Below are 12,771 nucleotides of genomic sequence, written 5' to 3'. Positions count from 1 at the left end.
TTATATGTCAGTTTTGGTCCTCTTCAGCAGATGAAAATAACAAAACAACAACTGATTTCTTTTTATGTGCATATAACAAAAAAATTCCAAATATTTCCACAGGATCATTTAGCAATTGTCTGTTTGGGTTACCAATTCTGGCCCAAATTTCACGAAAAAACTTAAGTAATTACTAAGTTAAGTCTGTTATTTTAAAATCATGCTATTGCTTAGGCTATTGTTATCTAATGTTTTTCTATATCAATGTATTTATAGCCAAATCAAACTATGGTTAGTGGTATTTGTCTGCAGTATTTATTTCAGTCACCAAAATATGATATTTCTATTTAAGCACGATATAACAAACTTAAGTATTTCTTATTTTCATACTTCATTTTCTGTAAAATTCAGAACTGTTGTGCTTTGATCTGTGAAATAGTCATGTACGGGTCTGATATAGATGAAAAATCAATACTGAACACACATAAAGGGCAAAAACAAGCATTTGATATAACAGACTTAGCTAAGCAATAACTTAAGTTTTTTCGTGAAATTGGGGCCTGGTATTTTTTCAGACTGATATTGGAATGAGGTATAGGCACTGAAATTAGAGTATGAAACTCTATAAATCTCTCTAAACATACAAGCTTTTCAAAGACTATGAACAAGAAATCAAAAAACACACCAATTTATGTGGACATTAAGAATTTTTTCTGGCAGAACCTTCCGAGCATGCATACAAACTACCTGTGAGATAGTTAACACACTTTATTTTCTAAGTTTAACAATTCTATGGAATAAAAACTGATGTGCTTTTTGTTCTAAAACCTTGTTTCGAGTTCTTAATTCGGAGAAAAAAGTACTTGTTTACTTACTCTACATTCGCAACAAGTGAATCATAGAATATGTTCTCAAGTTTTGACTGCTGTGAATCTCCTTTACTGTAGAACTCATTCTGTGCTGCTACAACCAGTGGATTCTTCTTCCCAAGTTTCGATGCCAGGAATAATCGGAAGTTACGGTTCTTTGTGTAAACACCTGCAGGAAATATACAATTTATCCGTGTAATATCAAATTTGTTCTATCGTGAAATCTAACAGTAGTTGTGTTCCTAAAAGTAATATTTCTAAATACATGTATATATGTTGTTTATAAAAACTTGTGAATTATCTGGGAAAAAAACAGTCCTTTTTATTACAGTTTTAGAATTCTGTTTTGTGCTCATCAAATGGTGACTTTCTGGCCTTACTGACTTGGTTGTCCAAACCTTGCTTCAATTACTAGGTTATAATACCCTAAATACTATTCCCTATATATTCCACATTAAATATACCATATTCACAGTGTTGTCACATATAGACAGGCCAATATCAGGTTGCGATTTCTTATTTTGAAGAATTATCTTAAAATTGACAAAAGTAGTAGTCACATATATCTTTTAACAGACTTTTCCTGTCACATCTGCTTACTGCGAAGTTACATGAAAATCACACTGCTGTGATCTGGTAATACTACTCATACAAATATAACATTTCTATCCCAGCTCATATTTTCTACCAAAATGTCACAAATGCATCCACAATGAAACTTAAGCAAACACTTGTCTTAATTTTTACATCTATGGCCATCTTATGTGAAAAATTTGTCATTTATAACTTGCACACCATTATATGACTAGAGCAGAAGGCTACAGCTTAGGTTCCTTTACTATTATTAGGCATTTAGTTTACACTGAAATACATTAAAAGTGGTTTCAAAGTACTAATAAACTCTTCAAAGCAAAACTTACACTGACTTGTAAACGACACAAGTGCAGTTATAATTTACTGAATACAAGTTTTCAATGAAAACATTAATACCTGTGTCGCAAAAGGGAATATCCTCTCCATTCTTGTTCTTAACCATCAGACTGTGCAAGTCTTCCATTGCAAATGATTCTATGACTTCTTTCAGTTTATCTACTTTTTCTTCTAACCTGCATTTGTCTTCATCAATTGTCTGGTCATGAATGTCTTTTTCTACCCTAACATACTCTCTCTCCTTAGTTACTTGTGCTGTATGATGGACTGACCTACTGTCTGTCCCTGTATTATATGCTGTATAAATTTTCTCCACAAGTCTGGACATAATACTGCAGACAAACCTCCCTGTAAGGAATGAACAAAATGTAATACCAGTAATGCTTCTGAAGGACTAAACATTTCCAGAAACCAAAGATAAGGACTTCCATAGAAGATTCATCTATTCTTAAAAGTACATTTTCAAATTTCATGTATTTCTTTTAAATATGCTTGAAATCAAAGAACTTTTTAAACTCCAGACAATTTTCCATTTCATTTCCTGTTAAAATCCACAAACCTGTGCCAACAAGACAACAGCTTTAGCTCAAACCATCAAATTTTATAATTTCACAACAATATTACATCCTGTTTTTATGATCAGTTTCATTTAAACAGGGTTCCCACAAAAGCAGAAAAAACAAAATTCCCTGACTTTTCACTGACCAAACTCCAATTTTCCCTGACTAAAACTTTCGCATTCTGGGACGCTTACCTGGTCATCTATTAGTAAATGTGGCCTCCATTCCCCCCCATCAGCCAACCCTTACCATGTTTCTTGACATATTGATAACTAAAGTGTGTAAAGATAGTTTGTTCTAGTTTAACAGATTGCTATATTATTTTAGTGTGATGTAAGAGACAACAAGAAAGGTCCATACTATTCACTAAAAGACTACTTATGAACAAGTTTTGGATTTTTCTACTGTGTTCAGACAAATGTACAACATTCTATGAAAATTTGCCTTTATTCATAATTATATTTTTGTAGAAAATGGCATTTTTTACATAATTAATAAATGTAGTCTATTTGAGACTTAATTCTGTACCACTACTAACCTATACTACCTAAGTATCTGCCAATTTCTCCATATGAATACTGGTAAGTGATGGAGGATGAAATGATTTCAGACACAATGTCATTTATCAAACTGTCATAGTAGAGAACATACACCTCACACAGGAATCAAACTTACAACCAGTGTCAGATCTTTAGATCTGCACTCTCCCCAATGAGCTAAGTAGGTAGGACTGAAGTCAGTGACCTTAACCACTCTATAATGGAAGCTGTTTCATTACATTGTGCATGTAGCAATACCTACCTGCATGTATGTTATCTTTAAAGACAGCTTTCTTCATCTGGAATATCAGATGTCTGCTGAATTTTCTCTCGGTGCTGAAAAAATAAAATTACTAAGCATTTACTCCCATACCCTGTATCTTACCTTCCAGTCATCTACCTGTGTGCATTATCTTACACGCAATACAGTAGTATACAAAATGCTAAAATGTGCCAAAAAACAACAAAATGTTTGAGTCCTAATTTTGATTATCTCTTACAAGTAATACAGTTGGTTTCAAACAACAAATCTATACATAATATCAATGTAAATTTGTGTGTAATGAGTAAAATTATGATGATTTTCAAACTGCTCATTAATCAAATGAAACAATGATGTATTGAAGGGGGAATTCTGGGTAAAACTGTTGTGAATATTTACCTAGCTTGTAAGTCAAGAACATCTTTTCTAGTACATGTCACTCTGAATGTTGCTTGCAAAGCCTTGCATACATACTGAAAATTTAGCAGTCATTGTCAATACATATCATAAAGCGAGAATTCTCGCTTCTTTAAAGGTGTATTTCGACTCACTGACTACCAGGATTGAAACTGCAACCACACCCCTTGTAAATAACTCTTAATAATTTACACTTCAGTCAAACCATGTGTGCTATTATTTCTTCTATAGACTTTACATTTGAACACCATGATCAAGCAACAGAATATTAAGACAAGGATTCTGACCTGAATAAATATATCCACCATGTGATTGCCATCACAACCTGGGTTCACAGTTTTGTCATACTCCAGATCAAAATATAACTTGCATACTGCACCTACAAAATAAAACCATTTTCAAGTGTACACGTGACAGACTTTATACATTAACAATACACTATAAGCAAGCGTCTGACTCAATTATAAAGTAATGCTTAATGTTTTACGATATTGTATTTTTGTTTCATGTTTTGATCTGCCTACCTTTAATTTAAAATGCTTGGTATCTTATTACCGTAATGTAATTTTAAGTTCTTCATTTACATTTTTTATTGAACATTATATAAATGTTTTTATGTAAAGCACTTTTGAACGTATTTTTATATGAAAAGAGTGCTATATAAATGTGGTATATAATAATAATAAAATAATAATGCAAAAAAAAATATTTGAAAGGTTGAACTTTAGTCATCATACAAATATTACACAGAATACATGTGTATTTAGAGTTTACCTTCAGGTATAACTTCATAATGTAGCCTTTTGTCATCATCAAGTTGACTGCAACAGAAAACATATCATTTATAGTGACATGTTTAAATATTTAGTGAAACTGAAGTCCTCATAAGACTTTTATACTTAAAAGTGACCATTTGACGTTTGTCTGAGATGTTATTACAATACTTTACAATATCAACATTCTGCTGGGGCATCACTTTGTCATTTCTTCATGTAACATGCACATTTCATACCAAACTTTGTGAAAAAGAATTAAACTAAATGTGTGTCCATAGGACACAGGTGCCCCCAACTCCTGCCACTGTGACATGGTTTAATGACTCCAGTAAAACAATTTTTAAGATGTTTGCAACACAAACTTTTAAGAACTTTATGTGTATTTTTCACTTAGTTAGCCATAACTCTGGCCTAGCTCAGTAAAATCCTAAAAAGAACACTTCATAGGCTATAAAACAATCCTCTTAATGTTTTATGATTCTAGGTCAAATACATTTTAACATACATGTTTCACAAACTCTTTTTTTTTTTGAGTAAATCTGGACAAGAAGTCTGGTCTTGTGTAGTGAAATAATGACTGTAGGTAAAATATTTTCAGAGCTACGCGAGACACATTAAAATGACAATTTTTTCCTCTGTGTGTGTGTGTGTGTTCGGGTTTAACGTCTTTTTCAACAATTTTTCAGTCATATAAACGACGGTGTCTACTTGTAGCAGTGAGCACAATGCCTATCTTTATAGTGCTGCCTCACTAGAATATCACGCCGTAGACACGTGGCATGATACCCCACCCAGTCACATTATACTGACACTGGGTTGACCAGTTCTAGCACTATCACCTTAATGCTGAGCGCCAAGCGAGGAAGCTGCTAGTATTTTTTTTTACGTCTTCGGTATGATGTGGCCGGGGATTGAACCCGCGACCTCCCGCACTCGAAGTGGACGCTCTACCATTAGGCTATCGAGACGGTAGGTCAGGGGCCATAACTCCTATAATACTGAATGAATCCGGACGCGAAAACCCAGGTGCACAATTGCACATGTTGACCAACATTCCTGTAAACTTTGGTGACTCTAGGTCAAATATTTTTGGAGCTACGCGCAACACAACATTAAAATGACCAATTATTTACTAAGTCAGGGGCCATAACACCTACAATACTGAATGAATCCGGACAAGAAACCTCAGGTGCACAATTACACATGCTGACCAACATTCCTGTAAAGTTTTGTGACTCTACGTCAAATACTTTTGGAGCTAGGCGCGACACAACACTAAAATGACAAATTTTTACAAAGTCAGGGGCCATAACTCCTACTCGACTGAATGGATCCGGACGCGAAACCCCAGGTGCACAACTACACATGCTGACCAGCATTCCTGTAAAGTTTTGTAACTCTACGTCAAATACTTTTGGAGCTGCGCGTGACACAACACTAAAATGACAAATTTTTACAGTCAGGGGCCATAACTCCTACACGACTGAATGAATCCGGACGGGAAACCCCAGGTGCACAACAACACATGCTGAACAACATTCCTGTAAAGTTTTGTGACTACGTCAAATACTTTTGGAGCTAGACGCGACACAACATTCTCGGAAGGATGGACGGACAAGAGCAAATCTATATGTCCCCACCACTCTAAGCTTAATTTTGGAAAATGTTTATATAGGGATTATTTCTGTTATATGTCATCAATGAAACCATCTATAAACAATCACAACTAAAAAGATTTATCCAAGATCCATTATTACTATTATAAGTCTGCACATCACTCGCTAAAACTTGTCAGAATAATCTAAATAATCTTTCATTTCACAGCAAAAAGAAATCCACAAGATCAAATGCACTACAAAAGAAAAGAACACTAGAAACCTACCGGTATTTACCTATACCAGTATGAAACCCATGTAAGGGATAAATGACTTTACACTACAATACATATGTACACAAATAGCTATGCAATGAATATGCCTTGCAAGCCCTGGACTGGTCATCCAAAGTTCTCTCGGAGGAGCTAGGTAAGTGCATTAAATAGTACACTGTTAAAAGAAATGATGAAACACAAGTTTTCCCTGTAGCTTACCTGTAGTAGTGCCAGAAGACAGGATAGCTTGCAGAAAGATACAATCTCTGTCCTGTGTTTCCCTCAAAGCTTTCACTCTCAAATGCAAACACATGCAAGTCCTGCAGAATGTGAATAAATAGTATTCTGTGAAATCAGTAAATTTGAGGGTATTAGATTTCATGGTTTTGACCCTGAACCAATATTTCATGGGGATATGAATTCAACTTTTGAAGATAAAATACCTTGGAATTCTATTTGTTCAAAGATATTTAATTTCTGAAATGGAGGCAACCATGAAAATTACTCCTCCATGAAATCACACCCTAGCTGTTCTTTTGAAAAAATCATGCTATACTTTCTCTTAAGTCATAGTTTAGCACAAAACTTTCATCCAATAGCTTTACTGTTAGTGAAATTATACCTAACCTGTACTTTTAGTTAACTCCTACCTTAGTTGTACTTCCAGTGAACACCTACCTTAGCTGTACTTTTAGTCAACTCCTATCTCAGCTGTACTTTGTCAACTCCTACTTTAGCTGTAGTTTTAGCAAACTCCTACCTTAGCTGTACTTATAGTGACCTCTTAGCTGTACTTTTAGTCAACTCCTACTTTAGCTGTAGTTTTAGCAAACTCCTACCTTAGCTGTACTTATAGTGACCTCTTAGCTGTACTTTTAGTCAACTCCTACTTTAGCTGTAGTTTTAGCAAACTCCTACCTTAGCTGTACTTATAGTGACCTCTTAGCTGTACTTTTAGTCAACTCCTACTTTAGCTGTAGTTTTAGCAAACTCCTACCTTAGCTGTACTTATAGTGACCTCTTAGCTGTACTTTTAGTCAACTCCTACTTTAGCTGTAGTTTTAGCAAACTCCTACCTTAGCTGTACTTATAGTGACCTCTTAGCTTACTTTTAGTCAACTCCTACTTTGCTGTAGTTTAGCAAACTCCTACCTAGCTGTACTATAGTGACCTCTTAGCTGTACTTTAGTCAACTCCTACTTTAGCTGTAGTTTTAGGAAACTCCTACCTTAGCTGTACTTATAGTGAACTCTTAGCTGTACTTTTAGTGAACTATTTTAGCTGTACTTTCAGTGAACTCCTCTCAGCTGTACTTTTAGTGAACTCCTACCTTAGCTGTACTTTTAGTGAACTGGAATGCTTCCTGCTGTCTATAAAATATCTGCCATGTGGAGTTAGGTCCAAGAATCCTATCAAATGAATCACACATAGAGCTGTTGTATTTCAGATGTTTATGCACAAATATGGATATGACCTGCTGGTGTACAGTGCATACTATTTTAAACCTAATGCATAGTACTGTTAATACATGTAAACTACATACAATATAATTATAAACTAATTGTTCATGTTTTTAAATATAAAATTTAGATCTAATATACCTTTGCATCTTACTTTTTCTACATTTTCTGTCAAATAAAACAAATATCAGATCGTTTTTCTTCAAACTTATACGGTCAAAATTCAGAGCACTACTGTCAGTATTGGTGCCATTTCGGTTAACAACCTTCTACTTGCACTGACAATATTTACTGTCCCATTCAAACGCTTTATTCATTTATATACCTAGATGGAAAAGACTTTGGTATTTTCTCCTTTTGGTGCTTCTTCACAACACTGTTTATAGAGTTTTCCAAACCTATCCACTTCCTGCAAAAAACAACAACACAAAATCGGTCTAATCTAAATTATTTGAAATGGGAAATATGTTTTAAACTGCTTTGTATACAAATAATGCATTATACATAACCATCTCTAAAATCTCTTTGAATAATACTAACCCTTACCCTGCTAAATTTCTATAATGAACATGTTCTTCTTTCAATTTGGACAGTACCATTAACTCTTGAAAGGGGTGCTTAACAAAAAAATATGCTGACTGAATAGCGAACAGTGCAGATCATGATCAGACTGCACAGATGTGCAGCTGCTCATGATCTGCACTGGTCGCAAAGGCAGAATCAGTCATGTCCAGCATGATAACGGCTAATCATCTAATACCCTGAAAGATAAATACAAAACACAACAGTGTAACAACAGATTTATCTCGACTGCTGAATTCAAACAGAATTTTTCCAGGTCTGGTGCAATCCACAGTAGCAAATTACATCACAGATCAAGCAAAGGATTTAATGACCCATTAATTATATACTGGTACCTCCACCTATTTTGCATTCTTTTTTTAAAGTGACTATTAAACTTCTCAAAAACAATTAAGTATTTATTTACGGACTCATGAATATTAATGAATGATAAGTCAAGGCAAATGCAAGGCATGGATTCTGATTTCTGTCAGTCAGTTTGTATTTATTTGTGAAATACAAACCATATATTTTCATACTATTAATAAGTACTTACCTCTTATTTTTCTTGCCATAAAATCCACCAGTGCTAAGGCATCCCTCTGATTTTGACATTTTTTTTTCTCTCTCTGACACTACAGTTCTTCAAATACTTTATAGCCAATGCTGCTATGCTACTGCGAAGCTATCTGTTACAAGAAAATTCTTGTTGCATGAGAGTTTATTTTCAAAAAGATACTAGTCCAGTGGAAAACCTTGTTCTTGTGTGTCTCTGTTCTTCATCATGCCTACAGTATATATATGTGTCTACCTACAATACAAAAATAAATGTTGGCCACTCATTTATCAGTTCAACAATAAAATGATAGTACACAAGTGGACGGGTAAGGGATTTTAAAAACTGAAAAATGATGTTAAATTTCTTCTATGTGGATGCATTGGTCGGGAGGGCTAAGACACTTTCCTACGGAAGTGAAGGCCTCAGGTTCTATTCCTGGCTCCTCCTGTTGCGGTGTATCCTTGGGCAAAGCACTTTATCACAATTGCCTCAGTCGACCCCGCTGTAAATGGGTACCCGCAAATTGCTGGGGGTAAGGTTCAACTGGTTTTAACTGTTATTTAAATAGGCTACACAGCTTATGTTCATTGTTTCACAGTAAAATTTACCTTTACCTCTAATTTTCTACTTCATCTAGTGTAACAAGTATTGGTAGCAATTCAGTTTATAGGATCATAGATCAATCCAAGCTGGACCAAGCATACTTTAAATGTTTTGGGTAAAATGATTCACCCAGAATTTCATTCTGCTCTTTGGTCCTTGTTAACTACATATTTGTGTCTGCAAAATAACAAGCCAAAACATTTTCCTTGTGCTGATAACTTATATTTATTAAACCTTATCTTTTTCTTTTTTTCCTTTTAATTAAGTATTTAGTCTAAATGTATTTTGTCAAGTATACTTTTCTTAGCCCTGTAATATTCTTACATATATTATAAAGCTGAAAACCTTAGTAATTAAAAGATAATTAAGCAGGTTGTTATTACTAATTAAGAATGGAGGAGAATCAAGTAAATAGTGTGAGATAAATGTTGTCCTCACATGCAATTGATGAACTGATTTTTCTTGAAAAGATAAGGAAACTGTAAAACTTGAAAGAACAAGAGCTGTCACAGGAGACAGCGTGCTCGACTATTTCGATGCTGGATAGTGAAACTGGGCACATCTGAGGAAACTGGAGCTGTCACTGGAGTGTTTATTAACTCCTATGGTGAATGAAGATATTGCACAATTGCCTGAGTCTATGTTAAAAATATTAAGTAATAAGAGAGGTACAGATAAAGTGTATCAAAACATTATATAAGTATAGCTTAAGCAAAAAGGGGGCATAATTAATAAAATATTGGTGCAAGAGTTATGCATCTTGTGTCATATGATGTTGGTGATAATGTGGAACAACTACTTCAAGTCTGAATCAAACGCATTTCATAATAACCGAGATATAGTGAAAATACATCAAGATTAACCTTTAATTCTAAGTAAAAGGGGGCATAATTCATGAACAAGAGCACCGCCTTGCGGGTGCTGACGCTCATCTGATTTTTTTTGTATAATAGAAATATTGTCATACCCATGATTTTCTAAGTCTAAAAAGGGCCATCATTCTTGCAAAAAGCAGGATAGAGTTATGTTTCTTGATGTACAGTGTCCATTTATGATGGTGAAAAACTGTTGCAAGTTTTAAAGCAATAGCTTTGATAGTTTATGAGAAAAGTTGACTTAAACATAATACTCAACCAAGAAAATGATTTTCTAAGTCCAAAAGGGGCAATAATTATTGCAAAAAGCAGGATGGAGTTATGTTGCTTGCTGTACAGGGTCAGCTTATGATGGTGAACAAGTGTTGCAAGTTACAAAGCAATAGCTTTGATAGTTTAAGAGAAAAAGTTGACCTAAACATAAAACTTAACCAAGAAATCTGATATTTTCTAAGTCCAAAAGGGGCCATAAACCTTGCTAAAAGCAGGATGGAGTTATGTTTCTTGCTGTACAGGGTCAGCTTATGATGGTGAACAAGTGTTGCAAGTTTTAAAGCAATAGCTTTGATAGTATAGGATAAAAATTGACCTAACATAAAACTTAACCAAGAAAACTGATTTTCTAAGTCCAAAAGGGGCAATAATTCTTGCAAAAAGCAAGATGGAGTTATGTTTCTTGATGTACAGGGTCTGCTTATGATGGTGAACAAGTATTCCAAGTTTCAAAGCAATAGCTCTGATAGTTTAGGAGAAAAGCTGACCTAAACATAAAACTTAACCAAGAAATCTGATATTTTCTAAGTACAAAAGGGGCCATAAATCTTGCAAAAAGCATGATGGAGAACAAGTATTTTAAGTTTCAAAGCAATAGCTTTGATAGTTTAGGAGAAAAGCTGACCTAAACATAAAACTTAACCAGGCAACGCCGACGCAGACGCCGACAACCGCTCAAGTGATGACAATAACTCATCATTTTTTTTTTTCAAAAAATCAGATGAGCTAAAAATTGGTGCCAGAGTTATGCACCTTGTGTTAAATGGTGTGGGTGATGATGCTGAACAACTATTTTAAAGTTGAATCAAATCCATTCTGTAATAACAGTGACAGAGTGAAAGTGCATCAAAACTTTAACCTGAAATTCTAAGTAAAAAGGGGGCAAAAATTCATGAAAAATTGGTGCCAGAGTTATGCATCTTGTGTCAAATGATGTGGGTGATGTTGTTGAACAACTATTTTAAGCCTGAATCAAATCCATTCAGTAATAACAGTGATAGAGCGAAAGTGCATCAAAACTTTAACCTGAAATTCTAAGTAAAAAGGGGGAATAATTCATGAAAAATTGGTGCCAGAGTTATGCACCTTGTGTCATATGGCATCGGTGATGATGCTGAACAACTATTTTAGTTTGAATCGAATCCATTCAGTAAAAACAGAGATCGAGTGAAAGTGCATCAAAACTTTAACCTGAAATTCTAAGTAAAAAGGGGGAATAATTCATGAAAAATTTGTGCCAGAGTTATGCATCTTGTGTCATATGATGTGGGTGATGATGTTGAACGATTATTTTAAGTTTGAATCAAATCCATTCAGTAATAACAGAGATAGAGTGAAAGTGCATCAAAACTTTAACCTTAAAAACTAAGTGGAAAGGGAAGATAAATCTTGAAATATTGGTGCCAGAGTTATGGCCCTTATGCCAGATGATGTGGGTGATGATGAGGAATAACTATTTCAAGTTTGAATCAAATCCATCAAGTAATTACAGAGATAAGTTGAAAAAAAGCGAAAGTGTAAGAAAACTTTAACCAAGGTGGGGACGTGGGAAGACGCCGACGCCGGGTCGAGTAGGATAGCTCTCCTTATACTTTGTATAGTTGAGCTAAAAATGGTTGAGAAATGCATGCTTTATAAAGGCTAAGACAATTCATAAACTAGATGTGTGTCCATATAGGGAACAGCAGCCCATCACTCCTGTCAGTGTATGCGGTTTCATGACTCTAGATAAAATATTTTCTAATTTGTTTGCAACTCAAACTTTTAAGAGATTAATGTGTATTTTTCACTAATATGTGAAGGACCATAACTCTGAGTCTAGCTGAGTGAAATGATTTATGACTCTAGGTGAAGTGCATTTTGATATACATGGGACACAAATTTTCCACTAATTATGTAAGTCAAGGGCCATAACTCTGTTCTTGCAAAGAGAAACAAGAGCTGTTTGTACGACAGTCAAACTCGACTATTCGAAATATTGTCCCAGAGGCAGGAAAATATTACCCAAAATGTATTAAATATCAAAAGAAATTTAAGTTCAAAAGGGGACATAATTTGACCAAAATACATATCAGAGTTATGGGACTTGATGCTATCAGCTAGTTTTATAACTCTTAAGGCACATGTGAAGTTTCAATTCAATATCTACATTAGTTTTGGAGATAGTAACTTGCATGTAAAACTTTAACTAGAATTTTCCAAGTCCAAAAGGGGCCATAATTTGCCCAAAATACATGT

General features: G+C 34.5%; 1 protein-coding gene across 3 annotated transcripts in view; it reads right to left on the bottom strand.

Annotated features, from left to right (window-relative positions):
- LOC123562444 (DNA-directed primase/polymerase protein-like) overlaps positions 1 to 12,771 on the bottom strand; it is a 33,804-nt gene that overhangs the window by 9,657 nt on the left and 11,376 nt on the right. For all 3 annotated transcript variants that reach the window (XM_053537493.1, XM_053537494.1, XM_053537492.1), the window contains exons 2-11: positions 8,780 to 9,034; positions 7,988 to 8,071; positions 7,533 to 7,611; positions 6,422 to 6,522; positions 4,331 to 4,377; positions 3,844 to 3,935; positions 3,539 to 3,612; positions 3,140 to 3,213; positions 1,839 to 2,126; positions 855 to 1,017 (exon numbers count right to left, since the gene is read on the bottom strand). In XM_053537493.1, coding sequence (XP_053393468.1) covers positions 855 to 1,017; positions 1,839 to 2,126; positions 3,140 to 3,213; positions 3,539 to 3,612; positions 3,844 to 3,935; positions 4,331 to 4,377; positions 6,422 to 6,522; positions 7,533 to 7,611; positions 7,988 to 8,071; positions 8,780 to 8,838 — 1,061 coding nt within the window. In that variant the 5' untranslated portion in view covers positions 8,839 to 9,034. The remainder of the gene's footprint in view (positions 1 to 854; positions 1,018 to 1,838; positions 2,127 to 3,139; positions 3,214 to 3,538; positions 3,613 to 3,843; positions 3,936 to 4,330; positions 4,378 to 6,421; positions 6,523 to 7,532; positions 7,612 to 7,987; positions 8,072 to 8,779; positions 9,035 to 12,771) is intronic.

This window comes from Mercenaria mercenaria, chromosome 2, assembly GCF_021730395.1.
Source record: "Mercenaria mercenaria strain notata chromosome 2, MADL_Memer_1, whole genome shotgun sequence".
Lineage (NCBI taxonomy): Eukaryota > Metazoa > Mollusca > Bivalvia > Venerida > Veneridae > Mercenaria > Mercenaria mercenaria.
Note: the sequence above shows the minus strand (reverse complement) of the source record. Positions and strands in the feature narration are given on the sequence as shown.